Consider the following 23,747-nt stretch of genomic DNA (forward strand, 5'->3'; position numbering starts at 1 on the left):
TGCAATTGTCATTTTAGAACAGATGTGTGCATGATTCTATTCAGTATGGACAGTTGTGAGTGACTGTTTGTAGCATAGCTTGTTGGAGGTACATGAGCCAACGGGACGAGAGACTCTCTGGACATAGTTCCATACCGTATATAAGGTAGTGGAAATTACCACAAAAATACCACAATAGCCCATGGTGGCACACAACACTAACACTGAAAATGTGGTATCCCTAAAATGTAGGCCTGAGGTCTCTCTAGTGATCAAGAACAATCTAGATAAAAACAAGGGATGTTGGATATTGGGGCCACAAATAAACCAACCACGCAAATTACCGCGCACATCATCTAAATAGGTCTGAATTCTGAAATAATGCAATGTATTATTGTTATGTGTGACCCAATATGAATACAGAGAGTGATTATTGCTAAAGGTATTTTGGCGGTAAGAAAATACCGCAAAGCCCCAAATATCCACAAAATACCCAACACCAGGCAGTTGCAAGGGAATACATTTGAGAAAACCCTTGCAGGAGATTATACCAGACAGTTGCAAGAGAGTGCATTTGAGAAAGCTCTGGCAGGAGAGTATACCAGGCAGTTGCAAGTGAGTGCAATTGGGAAAGCTCTGTCAGGAATTCACACCAGGCATGGACAAACTGAAGTGTATAGGGAACACATTATGAAAAACGACTCCTAAGGAGGATAAATTAGGACTAGGAAAAGGCTTTGTGAAAACAAAAAGAGATGAGTGAAAATCTGGCACGAAAGTCCACCAGGTATTCTGACAAGAAAAGGGCAAAGAGCCAAGTTCCTTCGTATATCAATTGTGTTGTGGAACAAGAGAAACACAAAGACAAAGAACAAAATTGCTTGTTGTGTAGTGGAATAAGAGAAACTCAAGGAATTGATATCTTTGAATCTAAAACAGAAGGAAGAGAAATCCAGGGAAAACGGTACCACTCGCTGGAATAAGGAACTCTATCCTTTTGGAACTTTTGTGTTTGAGTTATACCTTTCCCTTTATGAACATTTATAAACCACTCAAGGCCAAAGACATAACCATTTTCACCTTAGAGTTTATATTATTAGCATGTGAGGGCCTGAATAGGACTTTGAACACTGGACAGTTTTTGTTTTGGACATTCTGACCATTGACAGATCCTTATTTTTGGTTTTAGGTAGGGAAACACCTCTTGTGCAGGGTGTGATGAATCCAGCAGAGTCCTCAGATGACCCCTCCCGAAGGTCTCCTCCCCTGTGGCCAGGTTAAGGCAGCCACTACCTGATCCTAACCATGAAGTTGGTATTAAGGGGAAAGATCACATGGGAGGAGACGGCTATCATCTTTTTCTGAGGATAAAAGTGAAATCATTCCCAGATACCTAATGGTATGTTTGCAGTCTACAAGTCTCTCCCACGTAACTACCAAAAGAATCTGTCATTAGAAATCTTCTAAACAGAATAAGGTTGGTGTCTCAAGGGTTCAGGAATTAAAAATGAGAATCTTGAATTGTCATAATTCTGCCTTAATTAGAAGTCCTCAATCTAATGTTTAATTACAAACTAAAGTCATACAATCCTCTGTGGACTATAGTTCCCATAATTCAAAATGCAGGTGAAGCAGAGGAAGAAAGTAACAGAGTTACTGAAGACCATACAGGAGGCATAGCTGAGGAAGCTGAAGCTAACCGAGGTGCATGAGCAACTACAGCGAGAAGCACGCTAGCAGAAGTCACCACACAGGGTGAAATTAACTGAATTGCAGAGTACATGCAGCGGGAACAGCAAACTAAGAAGAAGCCCAGCTAGAGGATACACGTGCTCGCAGAGCTGCGGAACATCAACGGAGCAGTTAGCGCTCCAGAAGACAATACGCAGCTTACTGGAAGTTTGCAGAGGCGGGAGAGAAAGCAAACTAAAAGCTGGATGTCTGCCGCAAAGCCTGATAGCAAGCAGCCTCTGCAAAGAATTGGTAAATTGGCTGAATGGAAATGCTGACCCTGGGGTGCTCCACACAAGAACATTGTTACAATACAACAATTTTGAATAGCAAACAATTAATGAATTAAAACAGAATCCATTTTCTGAATATCGAACAAGTAAGGAAACCGAACATAATTGGCAAAGAAAAAGTTCCCAATAAGGGACTAACATTGGGGAAAGTGTATGACCAGTATTATAAACTGCCAAGAGGCTGTCAATAGTCTTGAATAGAACTACCAGTGGGGAATGTCTCTAACCAGTATTACCAACAGTGAAGAGGCTATAAGAAAAATAGACTAAGACTACCACTGGGGAAAACTCATAACCATCCTTACCAACAGCCAAGAGGCTATAAGAAAAACATACTAAGACTACCACTGGGGAAAACTCAAAACCAGCCTTACCAACAGCCAAGAGGCTATGAGAAAAACATACTAAGACTAGCACTGGGGAAAACTGAGAACCAGCCTTACCACCAGGCAAGACGTTATGAGAGAACCTCATAAAAGCAACCAAAGCAAAAATCCTCTTATAAGAGATATACTTTTGGAAAAGCTTATATCTCACATTACCAACAGCCAAGAGAATGTGAAACCATACAGAGGCAACAAGTGCGCAACTCTTCCTTTTTGGGATCTCACCTGGGGGAAGCTTGTAATCCAAAATGATATCAGTCAAGAGGCTATCTAGAAGTTATTAAGAGACACGTTTAGAATAATTCCTTTATATTCCATTCTCAGTTTTGGGAAAACTGGAACAAAGGTTTTCAAGAGACCATAAGAAAAGGCAGTTATTTTGCAACCCTCCTTCCAAGAGAGATTGGTGTTGAGAACCCTGGAAACAATTTTGCCATCAAAGGTTTGTTTGAAAGTAGTTGTAGGAGTTGTGAACCTGGAAATAACCTTTTTTGATAAAATACGTTTGTGGCATAAAGGTGTATTGAAAGAACCTTTGTTGAAGAAATCCATTTAGTTTATCATTTGTTTAACAAGCAGTGGCATCACTAAGCCAAGTTGATTTACTAGCCTGATCAAATTGTTTTACTTCAAGAAGATGTACTAAGAAAAGTTCAAGTGCTATCAGGAAAAAAGTAGTTCCTCTAAAGAAGGTGTGACATGATAACAGAATAATTACATTGGTTTGAACTTGTGTTTGGAAAAGAAAGACAATTATCTTTTCAGGAGAGATATTGTGGAAAGCATCACGTTGTTTGAATTATCAACCAAACTTTGTGGAAGAGGCATTTGTTGTATCCCAGAGAAAGTCACAGTGGTTGAAAAATACTTTTCTGTTGCCTTGAACAGAACTTTGTTGAATCAGAGCTGTAATCAAGGTATTCCTGTATTGATCTAGGGGAAGGGAGACCAAACCTGGTCGCAAGGAGTGCTTTCAAGATCTCTTGAGTTCGATTTAAGATATTGTTTTGTTGAACTAAAAATGTGCCATACTGTCCTTGTATAATTCTGTTGTGTGTATTAGTGTAAGGGTCAGAGCTGTTTTGAACACTGGGGGCCTCGTTATAAGTATGGCGTTACGGTAACAACGGTGCTGGTAAGCTACCGGCACTGTTGCTACCGTACCGCCATACTATGAGCTGTGCTTGCGGGTGACTGTGGGCAGAGTGGCCCCTGCAAGCACAGCTCGTCGGATGCACCGGCACCGTGATTGACGGTGCCGGTGCATCCGAGCGCCCCATTCCCATTGAGCCCTATGGGTCTCAATGGGAATGGGGATCTACTGGTACCGGCGACCGTGAAAAGGCAATTAATGGGTCCGCTGAACTCGGCATGACCTGGTAATTGCCCATTCGCGGGTGCCAGGCCCAGATGAAACTCTGGCAGCAGCCGTGCCGGTTTTACCGGCTACTGCCAGGAATGAGGCCCTAGGTCTTTTTCTTTAGTTTGTGAGGCAGGGCCCTCGTGGTCAGGATAGGGAAAGATAGGCATTTATCAAACCTTTTTTTATTTGAAAAAAATGACAATCCTTGAGAAAACGTTACCTTTGTGTCCGTCTCTCATTTCTGATCCCTCACAACAGGAATGATTAAATTCACCATAAACACACAGGAAGATCCACAAGAATTCCTAATGTACTTACTACAAGTACTATAAACAAAGAACAGCCATATAAATTAAATCTTCCAGATTTCATACACGTGAAAACATAAATGCACTCTGTGCATCGATGTTTCACAAGAGCACGTCCATAATGAACGATTTGGGTATGTATCTATACCAAATTCAGAAACTATTCAATTTCAACAGCTTCTACAAAATGCAAGGCATGGCATATTATGATCTTTTTGCAATCAATTCAGACAATCGTTCCACCATACATATAAACTCACGTGCCAATATGTCATACTAATGCTTTTAAGGTACAATGCAGATGATACCAAAAATAACAGTAAGCTCACCAGCTTTAGACATGGCCAAGTATCTCTTGGCAAGAAAACCTTCACAACAGTTGGCATAATTTACCACTCTGGTGCCACAACCACTTCAGGCCACTATACTGCATTTGTGAAAAAAAAAGTGGTTGGTTGAAATGTAACGACACTTCGGTTACTCAAAAACACAGGTTACCAGCAAATGTAACAAATGCCTACTTAACTTTCCTTCCACCCAAATGCCTACAATACACAGTTAGAATATGCCAATGGGTATTGCACTTATAATTGCATAACACATCCATATTAGTACAAAACTAGGGTAGAGAGAAGGCTGGGCTCTAGATATGAACACTCCTGTGGTGAGCTAGTCATTTAGTCTAATGCTCCGGATATATCTAGGCAAGGTCCCAGGTTGGTAGAAGTGAACCCACGCCTCTAGTAAGGAAATTATAGACAGTCCTGGTATCTATGCAAGGTCCCAGGTTGGTAGAAGCGAACCCACGCCTCTAGTAAGGAAATTATAGACAGTCGTGGTTACCTTGCAGTTTTTGGTTTGAGTGAATCTTAGGCATACAATTATTCTCATGCTAGGATGTAGTATTTCTCTGTGAGATTATTTATTTATTATGGTGTAGACACTTGGTCTAAATAGTGGTCAGCTGACACGTGTTTCGACCCAAAGGGGTCCTTATCAAGGCAAGAATAATTGAAGAAAAAGATTGGGGGGTTGTTTCCCCAGGATGTGCCTCATATTATAGTTATATTGTCTTGTCTCTCCCAGATTTGGGTTAGTTGTTGTTCAAAGCTGTTGCTTAGCGATCATGGTATATCCCTCACTTCACTTCCCCAAGTAGGCCGCTCTGCTCATTTGATTTCCTGGGCATCGCGATTTCGCTCTTTGCACATCACATGACTCTGGGTTTAGGAGACTGAAAGTCATTTGTAGGCTATCTCAACTTACCAGGGCTTGTTTCTAGTGGATATTTGGGCGCCAGGCCCCGTATTTGGAAAATTGGCACGAGTTGCAGAGCCCTCTCCTGTAATCTGTTCTGGCTTTCCACTGGGTGTTCCAATTGCTGCTGCTCCACCGTGGTCAAGGCATTTACCAATGCAGAGGTTGGCGAAAAATCTTCCATATAAGCCAAGCTAAAGTCCGCTGGTTCACTCACACACTCTCTATGTCCGAATACCCTTCCAGGATGCTGTGATCCGAACTTTTTACAGATGTTCCGGTGGTTTTTACAAACTTGTCAATTACGCCCTTTAGCCCTTCCGCGGAGCCCTTTGTTTGCTTATTTGACTTCTTCTTTTCCTTCCTGGGGGGCACATGCTGGCTTTTTGCTTGTGTGTTTTGCAGGGGTTAGATTTGGTGGTGGTTGGTGGTTACAACCTCCTCAATTGTAGGGGGAGACTGACTACTCTATGGGCTCCTCTTGAAACTCTGTGATCCACTTCACCCTCGTTTTGGGAGAATAGTCTGATTTTTGGGTTTCTTTGATTTTAAACTGACGCATTTTGTTTCCTTCCCCACTGTGTTCTCCGTTTTCGCTGCTTGGTTCCCTTTCTTTTTCGGAGAGAGCGGCTCAAAGCCAGAACTAGTACTGGCTTCTTGACCCCCCTCCCTCCTGACTGTGGTACCCCTACTTTGCCAGCACGTTCATCTTGGCATTGAACCCTTCCATGTATGAAACCATTGTAGTTAGGGGGGCGTGCTGTTTGCAAAATTCCTCAGAGATTGAGTCGTATGGATTCCCCATCCGGGAAAGGGTAAAGTTCAGAGCATGAAGGGCAGAGCCCGGCGTGTTGGGTATGTTGTCTATGGTAGTATGCATGTGGATGGATCCCTCTTCGTTTTGAGAGGAATCCTGCAGTGGAAGGTCCAGAGGTGAAGGCATTTGCTTAGGGTCCAAGGACTCTTAGGCAAAAAACAGTGGGGTTTGGGACAAGTTTTCATCTGTCACAAATTGAGGCTGTGGAGAAAAAGAAACAAATTGAGGCTGTGGAGGAATAAAAACATTTTTTATTCGGGTGAACACTTCTTGCACTGGCTCTGCGGGGATCTCTATCATTTTATTTTCCGTCATAATACAAGATAGTTGTAGGAACGCAGTGTCTGTTCAAGGGGGAAGCACTGGGGACGCAGGGGGGCTTTGTTTCTGTCTCCTGATCGGTTATCCCAATGTGTGCTGCCAGGTTTTCGGTGTGGGAGATCTTTGCACCACTCCTTAAAGAGTAAATACTCATTTGTGACAGGCTGGGTGGATTGAGCAAGTCTGTATAGAGGGAGAAAATAGAAATAAATGCCCCCTTCTGGTTTACAACCTTCATATCAATGCAAGGAGCGCTTGCTATGCTAAGAGTACAAGAACCGTTTTAGCAGGCACAGCGTACCTGTGAGACTCACTTTACTCACCAGCAAGCACTCCCCTCCCCCAGGCTTCCGTCCATTGCCTCTTTGAAAACACCGGCTCAAATATCCCCTGGGGTGATGTAACTTTTCCATAGAGCAGGGCTGGGAATATCAAGCAACCAGCAGGAAACACAGTAAACACACTTGCATTAATCCGCTTCACTGTAGCTGCAGGTTTTAGCGTGGTTGCTCTGCCGTCACACAAATGGAGACTGTAGAAAGACTCTGGTTTGGACTGTCTGGGTAGAGCTCCAGTAACAAAACACACTCGCAGCACTCCCTGGTCTAACTGGTTTAATTTGTTGTGTCCATTGATCATTGTTACTAAAGTTCCTATTTTCAGAGCCTTGATTGACATGCTTTTATTTTGACACCATCGTACTATTGTTTGTGTTGCAACTTTATCAGCTCACAACACTCCTGTAGATAAAGCCCATCCATGGGCCACGTTAGCAAAAGAGGTGAAGGTGATATACCTATAAGGCTGTGCCCGTTTCACCTTTAGGATTTGGATCACTGCTGGTTTAGTACCAATGTCGGTCAGGGTAGACAGTTTAGCCGGTATTCATCCCTGTACTCATGCAGATCACGAGTAATTTGTTCACAGCTATGAAGAGCATTGGTACAGTCGGTATGATAAATGCAGCTTGTATGTTGTTAGGTACTGCCACATATTATGAAATCATGTTACTACGCCCTCTGCTCCCAGACTTGCAATTTATCAAGGTCCCCCAGTCCATTCTTCCCACCCCAATTGGCTGTGCTCTACTCCCATCCCCTTGTGACCATCTACTACTTCTACTACTCTATTAAACATCAGTGACACCCTCTCCAACACACTTACACACACCCAATCAATTTTCGCCAGTCTCTTTTTTACCCCCACTCCCTTAGCAGGAACAGCACTCGTCCTTTGGTCGGTTGACACTTCCCATGATTCTTTCAATCCATTATCACCCAGGATCAGTTAAGGTGCCGACACCCCGGCCTTGCACCTACTGCTCTCACATGTTCAACATCTTCCAGTTCACTGCAATCTTCCTAACCTACAATAGGTTGCCTGCTGTTCTACTCTGTCACTACGTCTGATGGGGGGGTTGGTTGGTTGGGGGGCGGCAGGGTATAAAAGTAAATGCAGAACAGCTGATGCCATAAACGCTGCTTAACCCGTCATGTCTCACTTCTGAACTATTTAAGATTTCATGAGCACATGGTGCTCAGCTGCATCGTCATAAATTGGGATGCATGGACTCAGCAGCACCTTAACACATTAACACCCAAATCCCATTTGAATTCCACAGTGAGACAGCACTCGCCCATGCTTCAAACCTCCTCACCACTCTCTCGGATTTCTGATGCCTTCTGTACTGTTGCCAACTTTGTCCTTTTTGACTGTTGCACCACATCTTGCAGGGTAGTGCCCAAGCCTGTATTGCTACCTACTTACTGAAAAGCCAGTTTTTCTCCTCCTTGCGTTCCACAGCATCCTCTTGACCCCCTCTATCAGAGGAGTTCCTCAAGTGTGTGTTCTTTTACCTCTACAAGTTCCTCTTTACTTCCAGCTCCTAAGCAAGCACATCTCCTGCTGTGGGCTCCCTTACCAGCTCTTATCCAAATACTTTTCTCTTTCCCTCCTTTAACCAGAGCGTTCTTCCCACAGCACTGATTCCCTGTCTAAAATTCCCCAGTGTGCAACAATTTACCACCCGATACTCAATTTCTCCAAAACTCAGGTCATCAGCACCTTTCCTCAAATTCTCGCCTTTTTCCCTCAACCATGACAGGTTCACATTCCCCATGACTAGGAACCCAGAGTGACCTTTCTGACTCCAATAGGAAAACAGGTGGATTCTGGGGGGGCGCAATGTTTTTATGCCCTGAATGAGGCAGGAGGATGAAACATTTTCTTGGTATGAGTTCTGTCAGCAGGTGGAGCACCTTCATGAGAAAGCACTGGGACAAGGAACTGCTATTTCATTTTATTTATTGTTTGCTTGTTAGGCCCTTATACAGAAAATTAAGTCTGTTTATTAAAAGTGGCGAGAGGGGCGCGGGGGGACATAGAATTGAAGTACATTAGAAACACAAATATAAATATAGTGAGTGAAGGAACGGTCAAACTTACGATGCCTTGTGAATATTGAGAATGTGCAAGTGCAGGAAGGAAGAGGGCAGTGGAGTAGGTGCTGGGGTGTCCGTCCTCGTGGGTGTCTATATGGAGGTAATTCAGACTCCTGTGCAAAAAACACCAGAGGAATCACAATCCCGTGCAAAAAAAGCAAAGGAATCACAATGCCATGCAAAAATCATGGGATTGTGATTATCTAATGGTATCATCATTCTTTTACCGACGGTGACCTCCTCCCATGTGGCCAGGGGACGGCTGTCGCTACCTGAGCCTGACCCTGGGGGCGGTTATATGAGGGAGGATCACATGGGGGAGATAGGCTCCAGGAGAGGGTTATGGTGTCATCGGGTGAGACATGGTATCCCCATTTCCTTTCTGAAGATACATCTCCAATTCCCCATAGTCTATTGTAACACCTCCCCTCTTTCCCACATGGAGAGTAGTACAAATCTTGTTACACCCCGAAGGCCAACTCTCAAACTCTAAATGGCCTTGTAAAATTACAAAACACTTTTTCCAACTCCACCTACTCTTCTTCCTCCAAACCTAGTTTCCTTTAAAACCCATGGCAAACATTCATACAGTGCATTCAGGAAGGCACCACTATTCCCACAATACTGGGATGAGGAAGAGGAGCGGAGTAATGCAGAACACAGGACTCCACGAGCACAGGCAGCACTCTAGTGGCAGCAAGCACACACCTGTGTCCTGTAAGGAAGGCATGGCATCAAAGTAAGACAGACACAAGTGATCACAGTTCAAGGGTGTTTATTAAACTGCAACAATGGGTGAAATAAACCCCTAGATGTTGGTAGAAAACTACAACCATCAAACATTAATAATACAGTCCTGGTGGAGCCTAGTCATATATAAAAGGGCCTATACTAAAATAAAATATTGCCCATCCTTACCGCTATGCTACTAAATAGTGTGGGATAATGTTCACAAGAAAAAAAAGTGTGTTCACAAAATTATAAGTCAGGATGCTAAAGGTGAGGTCTCCCTTCCCCACGTTTTTTGGCATGGGACAAGGTAGGACTCTTGAGCACAGCACACCTTAGGGTTTCTCCGGCACAAGCTTATAATTCCTTTCCACAATATAAGGGTCTTCTGTACCAAAGTCTCGTTCATGCAAAGTCTCTTGCTTCAGAGGGCCTGATAGTTATAGACACAAAAAATAAGTTCCTTCTGTTAATCTTAACATCATGCGACTATACTTCACCTTGGATCCCCCTCAGCCGGGTTCCGATCCTTTAATCAACATTAGCCCCCTCGATCAGGCTCAGACCATCAACTCACTGTGGACATCCCTTAGTCGGGATCATACTTGTCAGAATGTTCACGGGTATATTACTATTTACCCCAATTCGCAGGCATCCCTCAGTCAGGTTCACGTTTGCCAATTATCAGTGCTCACTTCATTTCACAACGTGTCAAAGACTTTCAACTGTACGAGGGATTTAGCTTGACCCTCGTATGACCCCTTTGAAACTTCACGCTGGCCTCCCCTAGGCCTCTTGGTCTCTGTAGTTTCACTAATCAAAAAGTTCTTAGTTCAATACTTATTTTTCTTTCAGGAGAGTGGTACAAGCTTGAGTCTTTTGAATGAGCACCCACGTGGCACCAGACAACTCTATTGCTGGTACCAATTCTACTCACCAAAGACCTCTGTCTATTATCTTCACATACAATGTTGCCACTGCAACCTTCAGCCAAACACTGTCTGGTCTACTATCAGCTTCTTCCGACTCGCCGGCTGTGCTGAAATCGTTGGCGTTTCCTTCGCCGCCAGAGTCAAGGACAGTACCACAATGGCAACCACTTCTCCCCGCCCTGGCAAGCAGGGTGGGAGGGGTCCATGTATCACTGACATCCGACAACACTCGCCAGCTGTGATTCTCAGTGTTATTTTTCCTTTCACAGAGGCTATGCAGGTCTAGGTTGGAAAGGGCAAGGGTAATTCCCTCCTGGTCGTCATTTCAGATCTCTACGTCTTTCTCCTCAGTTTTAACTGCCGTCCTGGAATGGCTTCTTCCTCGTGCATTCCGGCCTCGCTCAAGTGTGCTCTCATGCTCCACCGCTTTTTATCCCAGTGGGGAAGGGAAAGGGCAGTCAAGTGTGTGTAGTTATCAGCACTGCCTGACCCTTGTGTTGGGACATGTCAGGTAAACGGCTCTGGTGTTAGTCCATTATCTTTCACAGTGTGAGAAAGTGTTTGGGTTGGAAAAGGGGGCGGGGTAGAGCTTCTATGTATCCTACGGGGTAGGATGGGGAAAAGGTGTCCTAAGGAATGGGATACCGCATTTCACCCTTCGGTGTCCCACTTCCACTCCCCAAAGACACGCCCATCCAGGTGAACCTCCCGCAGCGGTTCAACCCAGGAACTAGATCCAATAGCGATGGCCGTGTCTAAACCCAGAGAAAGACTGAAAGAGCAGTTTTCTAAGAGGAGAGACTTTCAAGTTAGTCAATGCATGCTGCAAGCATATTAGACAAAGACCATATATAAGAAACCAATTATATTAGCCAAGGAGGCTAAACAGCGGAAACATCAAAAGGTGGTAAAGTGGGCAGGAGTTCACATATGAAAAGCCCTGGCAGGAGAGTGTACCAGGTATCCGAATCACATATGAAAAGGAAGACAACCAGTTTGAAGGAAACTTTTGTTGATGACCCAAGGGAACGCAAAGAACTGTTCTTTGCACACGGGAAAGACGGTCTGACCAATCAGAATCCACCTTTCCCGGGCGAGATTCTGCCTTCACTGACTGCCACCATTAAAAAAATAGGGACTTGGTCCCTTTTCAGATTAGGTTGGTCATTTTTTAACATATTTTCAATGGCCGCCATCATCTGAAAAGGGACTTAGTTTCTCTTCCATTTTAAGGGTGGCTGCCATTACTTATGTCATTTTTGTTTTCTTCAGGAGATGTGCTTACGCAGAGTGTATCTCCCGTCATGCAAAAGCAAAAAAAGCTATGCGTTTCCCATTTTAACGGCCCTCAGCTCGGGCCTACAAAGCTCAGGCTGGTGGGACGTTAAACACCATGTCTGACCCGGCGGCGGGGCGGTTTAAGCTATACTTGTAACCCAAAAAAAGTGATGAAGTGACCAGCGGAAGGGAAGAACCCTCTGGAGCAAGGATGCCCATACTTGAAAGACTTCTTTTTTGTGGGACTTATACATTTTTCCTTTATTTTTAACATTTATACAGCACTCAAGGCCAAAGACATTGGGCCTCATTACAAGTATGGCAGTACGGTAACAACAGTGCTGGTAAGCTACTGGCACCGGTGTTACCGTACCGCGATACTACGAGTTCTGCGAGCGGGTGCCTTTCTGCCCGCCAGGGCTGACCTGGCGGGGGGACCGGCACACGCTCGCAGACCTTGACGGTAGCATCGGCACTGTTATTAATGGTGTTGGTGCTACCGTCCTCCCCATTCCCATCGAGTCCTATGGGACTCGATGGGAATGGGGAATATTCTTTTTCCGGGTGGAAAAAAAATTACTCTGGTGGCAGCCGGCCACCGCCAGTCATAATGAGGCACATTATCTTTTTCACCTCAGAATTCATCCTTTTCACCTTAGAATTTATTTGTTTAGAGTGTGAGGGTCAGAATAGTACTTCCACACAGGATGGTTTTGTTTTGGACTTCTGGCACCAACAGATCCTTAGTTTTGAGTTTAGGTAGGGAAACTCTGCTAGTGCAGGGACAGCGAGGCCTTTCCCCAAACCAGTTGGTGTTATAACAAAAATCTTCAGCCAAAATCCTGTCTAACTCAGCTCTCAACTCACACACTTTTGGCAGGTGTCACCTGCCTTGTAAAGGGCTGACTCGCCCGCCAATCTTCTTGCACGCCCATTAATTCCAATGGGCGTCTCACCCGCCAAAAAGAAAATTGGGTGATTTCACCCGCCTTTGCATCACAAATACAAAAGAAAGTTCATCCATCGCTTTTGCTGTAAGAAAAGTGGCAGGTCATGCTAGCAAATGTTTATACAAGAACAGGAAATGTAGAATGTGGGTTTAATTCACTGGATTGATTACACAATTTTCTATCAATCCATTGATTTGCAAACACTTAACTTCATTTCCTCCATTTTTTCTGTAATGCCGATGAAGGGTAAGGTGTGGAAGGGCACACCCTGCAGATTTTACCCCACCTCCTCCATCACTACCACCTCTCACCATGTTCACCTCTTTCCCACCCATCCACTGAACCCATCACCACCTCCTTCTCGTTACCCCACCTCCTTCCTCACTACCACCTCTCACCATGTTCACCTCTTTCCCACCCATCCACTGAACCCATTACCACCTCCTTCAAGTTACCCAACCTCCTCAGTCACTACCACCTCCCACCATGTTCACCTCTTTCCCACCCATCCACTGAAACCATTACCACCTCCTTCTCTTTACCCCACCTCCTCAGTCACGACCAGCTCCCTACATGATCACCTCTTTCCCACCCCCTTACCCCACCTCCTCAGTCACAACCAGCTCCCTACATGATCACCTGTTTCCCTCCCATCCACTGAAACCATTACCACCTCCTTCACGTAACCCCATCTCCTCAGTCACGACCAGCTCCCTACATGATCACCTCTTTCCCACCCCCTCACCCCACCTCCTTCGTCACTACCACCTCCCACCATAATCACCTCCTTGCCACCTCTCCACTGAAACCATTACCATCTCCTTCACGTTACACCACCTCCTCTGTCACGACCAGCTCCCACCATGATCACCTCTTTGCCACCCCCTCCCCCCACCTCCTCAGTCATGACCAGCTCCCTACATGATCACCTCTTTCCCACCCCCTTACCCCACCTCCTCTGTTACTACCCACTCCCTCCATGGTAATGACCAGAAAGTTCAAGACAACATTCCCATCAGTGTCTCAAGTAATCAAGACTGTGGGCAAGTATCTTGAACCTAGCCTTACCATGGATAGGCAGGTCAATGCCATTGCATCCTCCGCAGCCTATCACTCTAAACTGATCAATGCAATAAGGCCCTTCCTCTCCCAACAGAACTGCATCACCATCGCAAGGGCCATCATTGGTTCAAGACTGGACTATTGCAATGCCCTCTTTGTTGGGACATCCCAGAAGAATCAGGCTAAACTCCAAATAGCTCAGAACAATGCCTTAAGGGCATCAACAGGCATCTCAAGCAGAGATCACATTTCTGGGGTTAGGAGGCAGGTACACTGGCTACCTGTCAAGAAAAGGATTGTCTTCAAAGCACTGGCCCTCACACATAAATGTCTTCATGGCCTGGCACCCCCCTACTTAGCACCCAGGATCACCAAACTGACCTCCTCCAGACCATCCAGGTCTGCCTATGCCAATCAGATCACTGCACCTCCCAAACGTAGAGCACGTGCTGGGGGTTCCAGTTTCTCAACCATGGCCGCAACATTTTGGAACACCCTCCCAGTCCCAATCAAGATGATTGATTCTCATGCAGCTTCAAAACCAGGTTATTTTTCTAAATGGCCCATCCCATCATGCTATGCATTCTTCTGTGTTCATCCTGTCGCTCATTTACTGTTTGTTCTGTAAAGTAACTTATTAGCCTGTAACCAAGCAAATTGTATTAAGCATTTCTCCATGGGCCGCACTCCTGTAATCCTCAAGCAAGCTCTCTTACAAGTCCTTACAGCGCCTCAATGCCTGTGGGCTGTAGCGCGCTCTACAAATCCAAAAATAAAATAAATACATTCCAGCATAAATCTGGAATAGAGGTGGTCCCACTAATTAAAACAAATGAATTGCCTCAGTTTCAGGAGGCAGTTTATACAAAAAGTTAGGGAAAAAGATTTAACACAAATGGAGTTCCTAACAATTTATTTTCAATGTTAACACAGTGACATATTGGCTGAAGCTCAATATTCATTTCATCAGCATTTCACTCAGTGTATGAATCCAGGTGGGAGACTTTTACATCAGACATGTCAGTTTATCCAAAACCAGCTTTATTTTCTAAACATTTATGTCCACTATTCCTTCTTGGAATTTAGAGAACAGCTGTGATATCATTAAACCCACAACTCTCATTTCAGACAGAAAGGCACCATTTCATTTCCAAATTTGCATGACTTTTATTGTCTCACAACACAGTGCATATTTCTATTACATTTGCCCTTTCTACTCTATTCACAAAATGACACTTTTCTAAAATACATATCCACATAATTTGACATCTTCTCTGTGCCCTGCTCATCAAACCAATTTCTTTTAAGTTAGTGCTTTAATAGTGGGCATGCACCCGCCCTTGTGTAATCACAACCCCACATGTCGATCCCAGGCAAGGGAATCATCTACTAATCCTAAATGCACTGACAGAGATAGGCAATAGTGTAATACAGTACAGGGCATCCTGAGGAGAAAAGGAAACTGTAGAACATGCTACAAACAGTGGAAACACTGCAGCATTCAGCAAGGATGGCACGCCTGGTGAGGCATGCATTTCTTTTAAATGAGCTTCTAGAGTAACATTGGAGAGTCCAGTTTTATGGATGCCATTATCCATGTTTTACCTTTGCAAAACAGTCTTTGCACATGTGTCGTGCCAAGCTTAGTCTAATTGCCATGTGAGAATATAGCCTTCTCCATTTTTATTATTCAGGAGGGCTCCAAATAATTGAAATTTGCAGTATTTGAATCCCTATGTGTTGATGTTGAAAGTAAAATTACTTTATGGGGGTGTACAAATGTAATTCCCAGTAGAAGCATTTCTAATGGATTCCTTCCTGCCACAGTTTACTCATTTATGATATCCATATCCCAGTGCAGCTGTTCTCTAGAAACATTTCTGCCGTCAGGAAGCTCGGCATGGCTATGTGTCTGGTCCGTCCAAAGCCTCTATGAGCTTTACACCAGAAAAGACATTGAGGCCAGTGTAAGTAGTGGAGCCACGCCCCCATGACCTCCGATGCTTTTTCCTCATTCATGACTAAACGTGAGCGCGCCAGAGACCAGATATCTAGTTGCATTCATAGTCATTAGTTATTGGTAAGCACATGAACAGTGTTATAAGTTATAAACACACCCATTTATTTATTTTAGAATCAAGACTATGGGCCTCATGATAACTTTGGCGGTACGGTGTGAACGGTGCATCCATGCTCCCCATCTCAATTCTGCCCTATTCTGCCTATGGGCAGAATGGGGATGGGGAGGGCGGTAACACCGCCACCCGCGAATGGGCAATTACCAGCCCATTCAACTCAAAATGGGCCGGTAATTGCCCATTTACAGGTGGCGGTAGCCATGCATGCCATACAGGGACGGCTACCGCCAACCTCGTAATGAGGCCCTATTCTACTACACAGCAGAGTTACCAAGCATTTGCATGAAAGAGAAAAGTTGAAGAGGGGTTATTAAGAATCACTGCAAAAAGGGAGTATACAAATTTGACAATTTTTGATTCAGTGCTGGTAAATAAGACGTACCTCATGACTAAAGCAGTTCCCACACTCAACGCATTTATGCATTTTCTTTACCTGCATGTGTTCTCTGGTGGCTAATAAGACGTCCCTTCCAAGCAAACCCTTTCCCACATTCAATGCATTCTTAAGGTTTCTCACTGGTATGTGTTATCTGGTGATTAATGAGATGTTCTTTCCGAGCAAACCCATGTCCACATTCAGTGCACTCATAAGGATTCTCACCTGTATGTGTTATCTGGTGATTAATAAGATGTTCTTTCCGAGCAAACCCATGTCCACATTCAGTGCACTCATAAGGCTTCTCACCTGTATGAATGTTCTGGTGGATAGTGAGCTCTTGCTTTGTAGCAAACCCTTTTCCGCATTCAATGCCCTCATAAGGCTTCACACCTGTATGCGTTCTCTGGTGCCGAATAAGGGGTCCTTTCTGAGCAAACCGTTTTCCACATTCAATGCACTTCTAAGGTTTCTCACCTGTATGTGTTCTTTGGTGGATAGTAAGGTCTCTGTAGCATACCCTTTCCCACATTCAGTGCACTCATAAGGTTTCTCACCTGTATGTGTTATCTGGTGATTAATAAGATTTTTTTCCGAGCAAACCCATGTCCACATTCAGTGCACTCATAAGGCTTCCCACCTGTATGCGTTCTCTGGTGGATAGTAAGCACTCCCTTTGTAGCAAACCCTTTCCCACATTCAGTGCACCCATAAGGCTTCTCTCCTGTATGTGTTCCCTGGTGGCTACTAAGAGCTCCCTTCTGAACAAACCCATTCCCACATTCAACACACTCATAAGGTTTCCCACCTGTATGTGTTATCTGGTGATTAATAAGATGTTCTTTCCAAGCAAACCCATGTCCACATTCAGTGCACTCATAAGGTTTCACACCTGTATGTGTTCTCTGGTGGATAGCAAGCTCCCCCTTTGTAGCAAACCCTTTCTGACATTGAATGCACTCATAAGGTTTCTCACCTTTATTTATTTGCTGGTGGCTGATAATGATGTCCATTTTCATGCTACAGTTATCAAATTCAGTGCACTGATAAGGTTTTTTACCTATGTCCTCATGTGAGCAGTAAGTATGCTCTTGAGATGGCAATTGTTCCCACATTTTGTGCATGTGTAACGTGCTCCAATGGGAACATTTAGTGGAACAGAGGTAACATGCAGCAGGAATAATGCGATTAATTTTTATTTAGAAAGGTTTTGCATCCAAAACACTAGGGAAAAACACAGGCTTGGTGAACAAACATTTTAAATGCATATTTTATATATTTATTCGGAAATGACTAAATTAGTACATGGAAGCTCCCATTTTCCATACACAAATGATAAAAAGCAGGCGTTTGCCACAAATCAGACGCCTGCTTGACCAGTCCATTACGTAATCACTGATGACTTGGGTATTGGCCCAAACATGAATAATATAACCCAACAAACAGCACTATTGAGGAAACAAGGACAGAATTGTGATTTTAAAAAAGGAAAGCGCCAATCTCTTCCCATGGTGAGAATGGCACAGGCCATGCTGCCACTACATTCAAAACATTGGGCCTCATTACAAATTGCCCGGTATGGAAACAACGGTGGCGGTAAACCCGCCGCCATCGTTGTTTCCATGCCGGGCGATCACAACTCCTGCAGGCGGGAGGTGATGTTCCCGCCAGGTCTGACCTGGTGGGTTTAACACCACCCACCTGCAGGCGGACGAGGAAACACCGGCAGCATTACGAGATCCTGCCGGTGTTTCCATGATCCCCATTCCCATTGAGTCCCATAGGACTTAGTGGGAATGGGGATTAACACCATTCTGCCTCTGTGATTCCCGGGAAACTGGGGTTGTAATGCCCCGGTAATTCTGGGAATCACAGAGGCGGAATGGTAATACGAGTCCGGCGGTAACCTGGCGGTTTTACCGCCGTGGTTTTCGCCGGACTCGTAATGAGGCCCATTGACTTTAAACCTAGATAAATTGGAGATGAGGGATGGATCTGGAGTTTGTGTCAGAGACCAAAAGAATAGAAAGTGTATGAAAGACTCTGTGAACTCCACAATATCACCCAATTTGCCTACCTAATTTTTATATAAATGCCCCCTTGCCAAGTACTAAATTTAATTGGCCAGAGGGATCCCACTTCCGTTTCCCTGTTCGAAATACCACAGTGTCGTTTTCAGGAGGTGGTACACACTCTGTTTTACTGTTAAGGAGTGGGTGTAATTGGGTCTGTTACTTACCAGGCTCCCCTAAACTGACCCAGACCCTTTTTTTGTGGATTCTGATCCTTGCACCTTAGGTTCAATCTCAGCATGCCCCTGTACCCTCTGTGCTGTGACCAAGAACTGCTTTCATCACATTCCTGATAACCAATGGGGATGTTGCCCCATCACTGCCATTATCCACAAATTGATGCCACCATTTAGTGATTCCACACATTATTCCTGTTGATCTACTGTGGAAATTCTACTCGACCTACTCCAGGGGAATCTGCTCAACATAATCCCACAGATCCATGACCTGAAAGGGACGAGAATTCTAAAGCCTGCATCTCTTGCAACCCATATGGCAGCAACCCAGGAATAAGATGTATGTACATGTTAATAGTATGCATAGTCACCCCAACTGTCCACCTGTTTCTCTGCCAGACCTACATTTATTGTGGGTCTAGTGTAGGTATTATCTGTCTAGTGTAGGTATTGTGTGTCTGGTGTAGGTATTGTGTATCTGGTGTAGGTATTGTGTGTCTGGTGTAGGTATTGTGGGTCTAGTGTAGGTATTGTGGGTCTAGTGTAGGTATTGTGTGTCTATTGTAGGTATTGTGGGTCTAGTGTAGGTATTGTGTGTCTAGTGTAGGTATTGTGTGTCTGGTGTAGGTATTGTGTGTCTAGTTAGGTAGCCATCACAACAGTATATGCGTGAACCTTTGAACTTTCCAGTATGGGGGACAAACACCAGTTTGAGGTGACACGATGAAGTCATTTTTTGGGAGTGCTCTATGCTCGGAGTGGATAATACTTAGAGGACAAACTCCCCCTCATCTGTTGTCAGGTGTGTCATCTGTGTAGCCACCACCTTAGGCTGTGCAAGCTTACCCACCCTTCAGAAGCAACACCTCTTTTTTAGGCTGTCAAGGCCCACAATATTTAACAATCTTGGTCTAACCATATCCCTGTGTGGCGCATATCAATCTTGAGTCCCCTTTAAATCCTATTTCTGCACTCCCCGAATGTTGATCCATTTATCTGGCCACAATGTACTATAATAAGCAATTGCAATAAAAAGTAGAATTCCCTGCTGTACCTCAACACCCTCCATCCTAGTCTCTACATGTGTGCTTCTGAACTCGCTTAGTGGAAACTAATTAAAAACTCCACCACTCAGGTTCTTTACTAAGAAGCAGAATGAGCCAGAGTCCTGCCCTTGACCAGTACTCCTTCCAACATAGCAAAGACCATTGATTCATTCATGAGACACATCTTTATCATCTTCCTCTACCAGAAATGTAATGCACAGGTTTTCCCAGATCCTTGCATTGTTTCACAAGTTGGTGAACTGCTCTCAGCTGGGCTGTCAGGAACCTACAGCTGAACACTACCACAAGTTGGCAATGTAATTCTAGCAGGAGTAAAGGCTGTGCATGGCCCAGGCACTCTCTCTCCCTGCATCATTAATATCGCACCAGCCTGCCATGATACTGTGAATAATTTGCCCGCCAGTGCTTGGTCTATTAAACCGCACCTTGCTGCTGCCGTCAGCCATGCCCATCCCTCTGTACTCTAGTGCCTGGCTATCATCCTCAATGCTTCCTTTTCCCAGGACGTCTGCCCAATGGAGCATCCCACCAGGGTAGGGGCAATCCTGCAGGAAGCATGAGCAACGGGTTGGTGGGAGATCTCTGGAAAGCCTAGATATGGATTGCTCATTCGCAGTGGCGGCCGCTTACATAGGGCGGGGGGGCGCCGCCCCCCACCCCAGGGAAGCACGGCGTGTGCAGGGAACAGATGTTCACGTTCTGTTCTCTAGCTCTGCTATGCATCCTTTTTCAGCAGCGCTGCCTGCCGTGAAATCAAGGCAATAAATAAATAAACAATCGGCTGCTCCCAGGCTCTCTGCCGTCTTCATGGCTGGCTGGGCCTGCTGCAGAGGGGCGCGTCCCCTTTTACGCATTTATTTCCACTGTAGAGTGCCTGGAGCTCGTAGCTCCACGCACTCTACGTAACACCAAAGCAATGTAGATGCTGGCGGGGCGCTCGAGGGGTGGCCCCGCCAGTATTATTCTGTGCGCAAACAGCGCACCTGTCAGGACCTCCTTGGCAATGGGCACAGCAACAGGTTATACTGGAATGCCATTGGCTGCTTGTCAGCCAATGACATTCATCATGGCTGTGTGGCTGGGCGCAAGCGTGTGGTGATGCCATCAAGCTGCCCACCCAGACCAGAGAACAGAAAAGCAGAGCAGGGTCCACGTCAGACGGCCTACCTCTGCCTCCTGTAAGTAAGTGAGCTAACTTAACATGATGCCCACCCGGCCTTCATTCCCCCGGACAGTGCTCCCAGCCCAGGGCCGTCCTAGTCTTCCTCTGGAGCCCTGCCCTGGGGAATGCAGGGGCCGGGCCTAGTTAAAGTTCGAAATGTTTGTGCCCACAGCCCGCCATTCCCCAGGACAGTGCTCCCACTCACAGACCGTCCTGGTCCTGGAGCCGTGCACTGGGGTATGCAGGGCCTTGTTCCCCATGTCGACGCCATCGACGGTCTGGCACCTTTACTCCCATGCCCAAAGTGTTGTTTTTTAAGTGGGCTGATTGCCGCTCCTGCGTTAAGGCGCACCCCTGCCGTTTGCACGACCTCCAGCCTGAGCTGAATGGGAGGGGGTCGGAGTCCCCCTCTCTTTCAGATCAGGCTGGAGGTCGTGCAAACGGTGGTGGGTTAGGTTTGTGGGGAGCGGGGGAACATGCTGGATAGGTTTGCGAATGGTGTGTTATCCTTTTGACCACAACAGTGTGCCATTGTGCGCAACTAGACCGAGGCACAGAAACACATCATTCTCGCCTTTACCCGGAGACCTGCCTTGACACATAATACATATCATGGTCTTAAAAAATAAATGTTAAGGTAATTTCTTTCACTGGCATGTATTACAGGAAAACACACATGAAAGAAATCACCTTGACATTTCTCATTACAACCTTGGTGCTAAGTGCACCAACTTTACCACCATGGTGTAAACTCCGTTTACACCATGGTGGATGGCGGATTTACCGCCCCATTCCAAGGTGAGTGGGGCGGTAAATCCCCATTTCCCATTTTCCCTTCCCCATTTTTGCCCCATAGGGCATAATGGGAGTGGGGAAGGCGCTAATTACGCCGCCGTAAATTACGGCGGCGTAATTAGCACCATGGCAGGTTAGCGCCATGGATTTTAACGCCTGCTAAAAGCAGGCGTTAAAATCAGAATCAGGCGTTAAGGGTTAACGGTGGCGTTAACCCTTAACGCCTGAGTTGTAATGAGGCCCCATGATATGTATTATGTGTCAAGGCAGGTCAATAAACTGTTATTCCTCAGTCGCATGTAGACCAAAAGGTCAATTAAACTTGCCCTTTTAGCAATAAAAAAGGCACATTTCCAGTGAAATGCAATAGCCAAATAACTAGTGATTAACATGCGGCCCCTTGATGCACGTACGCATTTAAAATACAAACCTTAAAATCTGCAATGGTTTTATGAATGAATTTTGTGATGTGCTTTATCATCTATTTAATGCAGTGAGTACTAGTTTGTGGTTGCATATTAATTAATCATACAGGCTTCACATTATAATTCCCTCGAAAATGATGTGCATACATAGCATTATATTTAATATGCCCTTTCTGAGGAAGCCAGCTAGGGGAAGGTAGAAAAACTCGTGCTAAATGTTGGCAACATGGCGGATCCCGTGAGATTTGGAATGTTGTATGGCATGCTTGGAGTATTGGCTCTGGACAATGCGTGATAACAATAACTGGCCCGTTTGATCTCCAGCAATCCTCAGTCTTTCTAAGAGCAATAATCAGGCAAAAGGGAATTAGCGTGATAAGCAAGAACACAAATCAATCGCAGTCCTTGTAAGGCCGCCTTTGATTCCTTTGAACTGTCAAAAGATGGCAGAATCAAATCAAAAGTGCTTGAGGTTACGGGGTGATTTGTTCAAGAAGACATCACTCGAACAATTGACGCTGCTCGAGACAATAATTGGGTATTCAAAGAGAAAACAGTTCAAGTACCTGGGTGCTCATATTGACTCTTATGTCTCACATCCCTGCGCACCGATCCTTGCTGTTCCTCAACCAGCTCTTGTTTCTTGTATGCGTGTAGTGTCTCAGAGAGCTGCAAACCACCTTAAGGCGCCCCGTTATTGAAATTTGAACACAGTGGAATAATAAACCCATCTGGACTTCACAGTGCACCCACCTCTCCTGGGTTTTCCCTTTCACTAGGTTTTCTTCAGAGCTTCAGCTCAGCTGACAACTTAATATGTAACGTCCCATTGTTATATAGCGCTGCGCTCCATGCCAGGTTCTTCACGCTTCTAAGCATTGCAAAATGCCATCGGGCGATTGGAGGGCTGAGTTGGCCCTGCTGAAATGCAATCTTCTGTCTAGGCCGGGTGTTAGGTATTTGAGGCTGTGGATTGCAGGCTTTATGTTTGGGATGGGTGCTGTAGGCACGTGAGTTTTCTATTTATGCGCTATGCATTGACTTCTTAAGAATTTCTTTTGCTAAATTTGAAAGCCAGTAACAGAGTTACAAAATTATAATTTTCTATCATTACTGGATATGCCTACACCATAGTACCAGCTATTCTCAATACAAGCTGCTGTGAAATACACCATCACACGTGCACACGTAAGAATAATGTACCACCATTAGTATGTAAAACCTAATGCTTTTTATGTCCTTTTTCTGTGGGTTTGAACAGTAAATTGTACATTTTGGAAGCCATTTTTCAAATATTTTCACGGGGGTGACCCCCCCGCACCACTCTTCATGTGGGTTGGGCTTGCTCGCTCACTAATTCGCCAGGAGAAATTTACGCCCCACCACCTTTCAAAGTCACCAGCCGCCACTGCTCATTCGTTCTCTCCTCGGCCTCACAGGTGTTGTATTGTGCTGTTGCCTTCCACAGCCCTTCTACTCTGCATGCATGAGGAACGAGGCATACTCCGCTCCAGACCAGATGATCCATGTCCACTTGCCTTTCTGACATTCCCCTGCCCGGTAGTGTTGGAAGGTTTGGGAGCCTGTGTAGGCTCACATGAGATGCCATTTTGGCAAGCATATAGTCTAAGACGGTGTATATGCAAAGCTATCATGGTCTAGATTAAGTAGCGAGCACCAACGTTACTT

At 45.1% G+C, this 23,747-nt stretch overlaps 1 protein-coding gene and 1 pseudogene across 1 annotated transcript; both read right to left on the reverse strand.

Moving 5' to 3' along the window:
* LOC138498080 (zinc finger protein 850-like) overlaps positions 1–23,747 on the reverse strand; it is a 352,348-nt pseudogene that overhangs the window by 313,643 nt on the left and 14,958 nt on the right.
* On the reverse strand, positions 15,424–17,489 carry LOC138498414 (histone-lysine N-methyltransferase PRDM9-like). Its single transcript, XM_069622174.1, has 3 exons — positions 17,002–17,489; positions 16,839–16,918; positions 15,424–16,791 (listed from the first exon to the last, which is right to left on the reverse strand). The coding sequence occupies exons 1-3, from the start codon at positions 17,483–17,485 to the stop codon at positions 16,489–16,491; spliced, it is 867 nt and encodes a 288-aa protein (XP_069478275.1). The 5' UTR covers positions 17,486–17,489; the 3' UTR covers positions 15,424–16,488.

Source organism: Ambystoma mexicanum, chromosome 5q, assembly GCF_040938575.1.
Source record: "Ambystoma mexicanum isolate Mex_15411 chromosome 5q, UKY_AmexF1_1, whole genome shotgun sequence".
NCBI lineage: Eukaryota > Metazoa > Chordata > Amphibia > Caudata > Ambystomatidae > Ambystoma > Ambystoma mexicanum.

Coding starts and splice junctions, on each gene's coding strand:
- LOC138498414 (XM_069622174.1), bottom strand. CDS start 17,485: ATGCACAAAATGTGGGAACAATTGCCATCTCAAGAGCATACTTACTGC. Junction 16,919..17,001: donor CCACCAGAGAACGCATACAG/GTGGGAAGCCTT, acceptor TAACACATACAG/GTGAGAAACCTTATGAGTGC. Junction 16,792..16,838: donor CCACCAAAGAACACATACAG/GTGAGAAACCTT, acceptor CGGTTTGCTCAG/AAAGGACCCCTTATTCGGCA.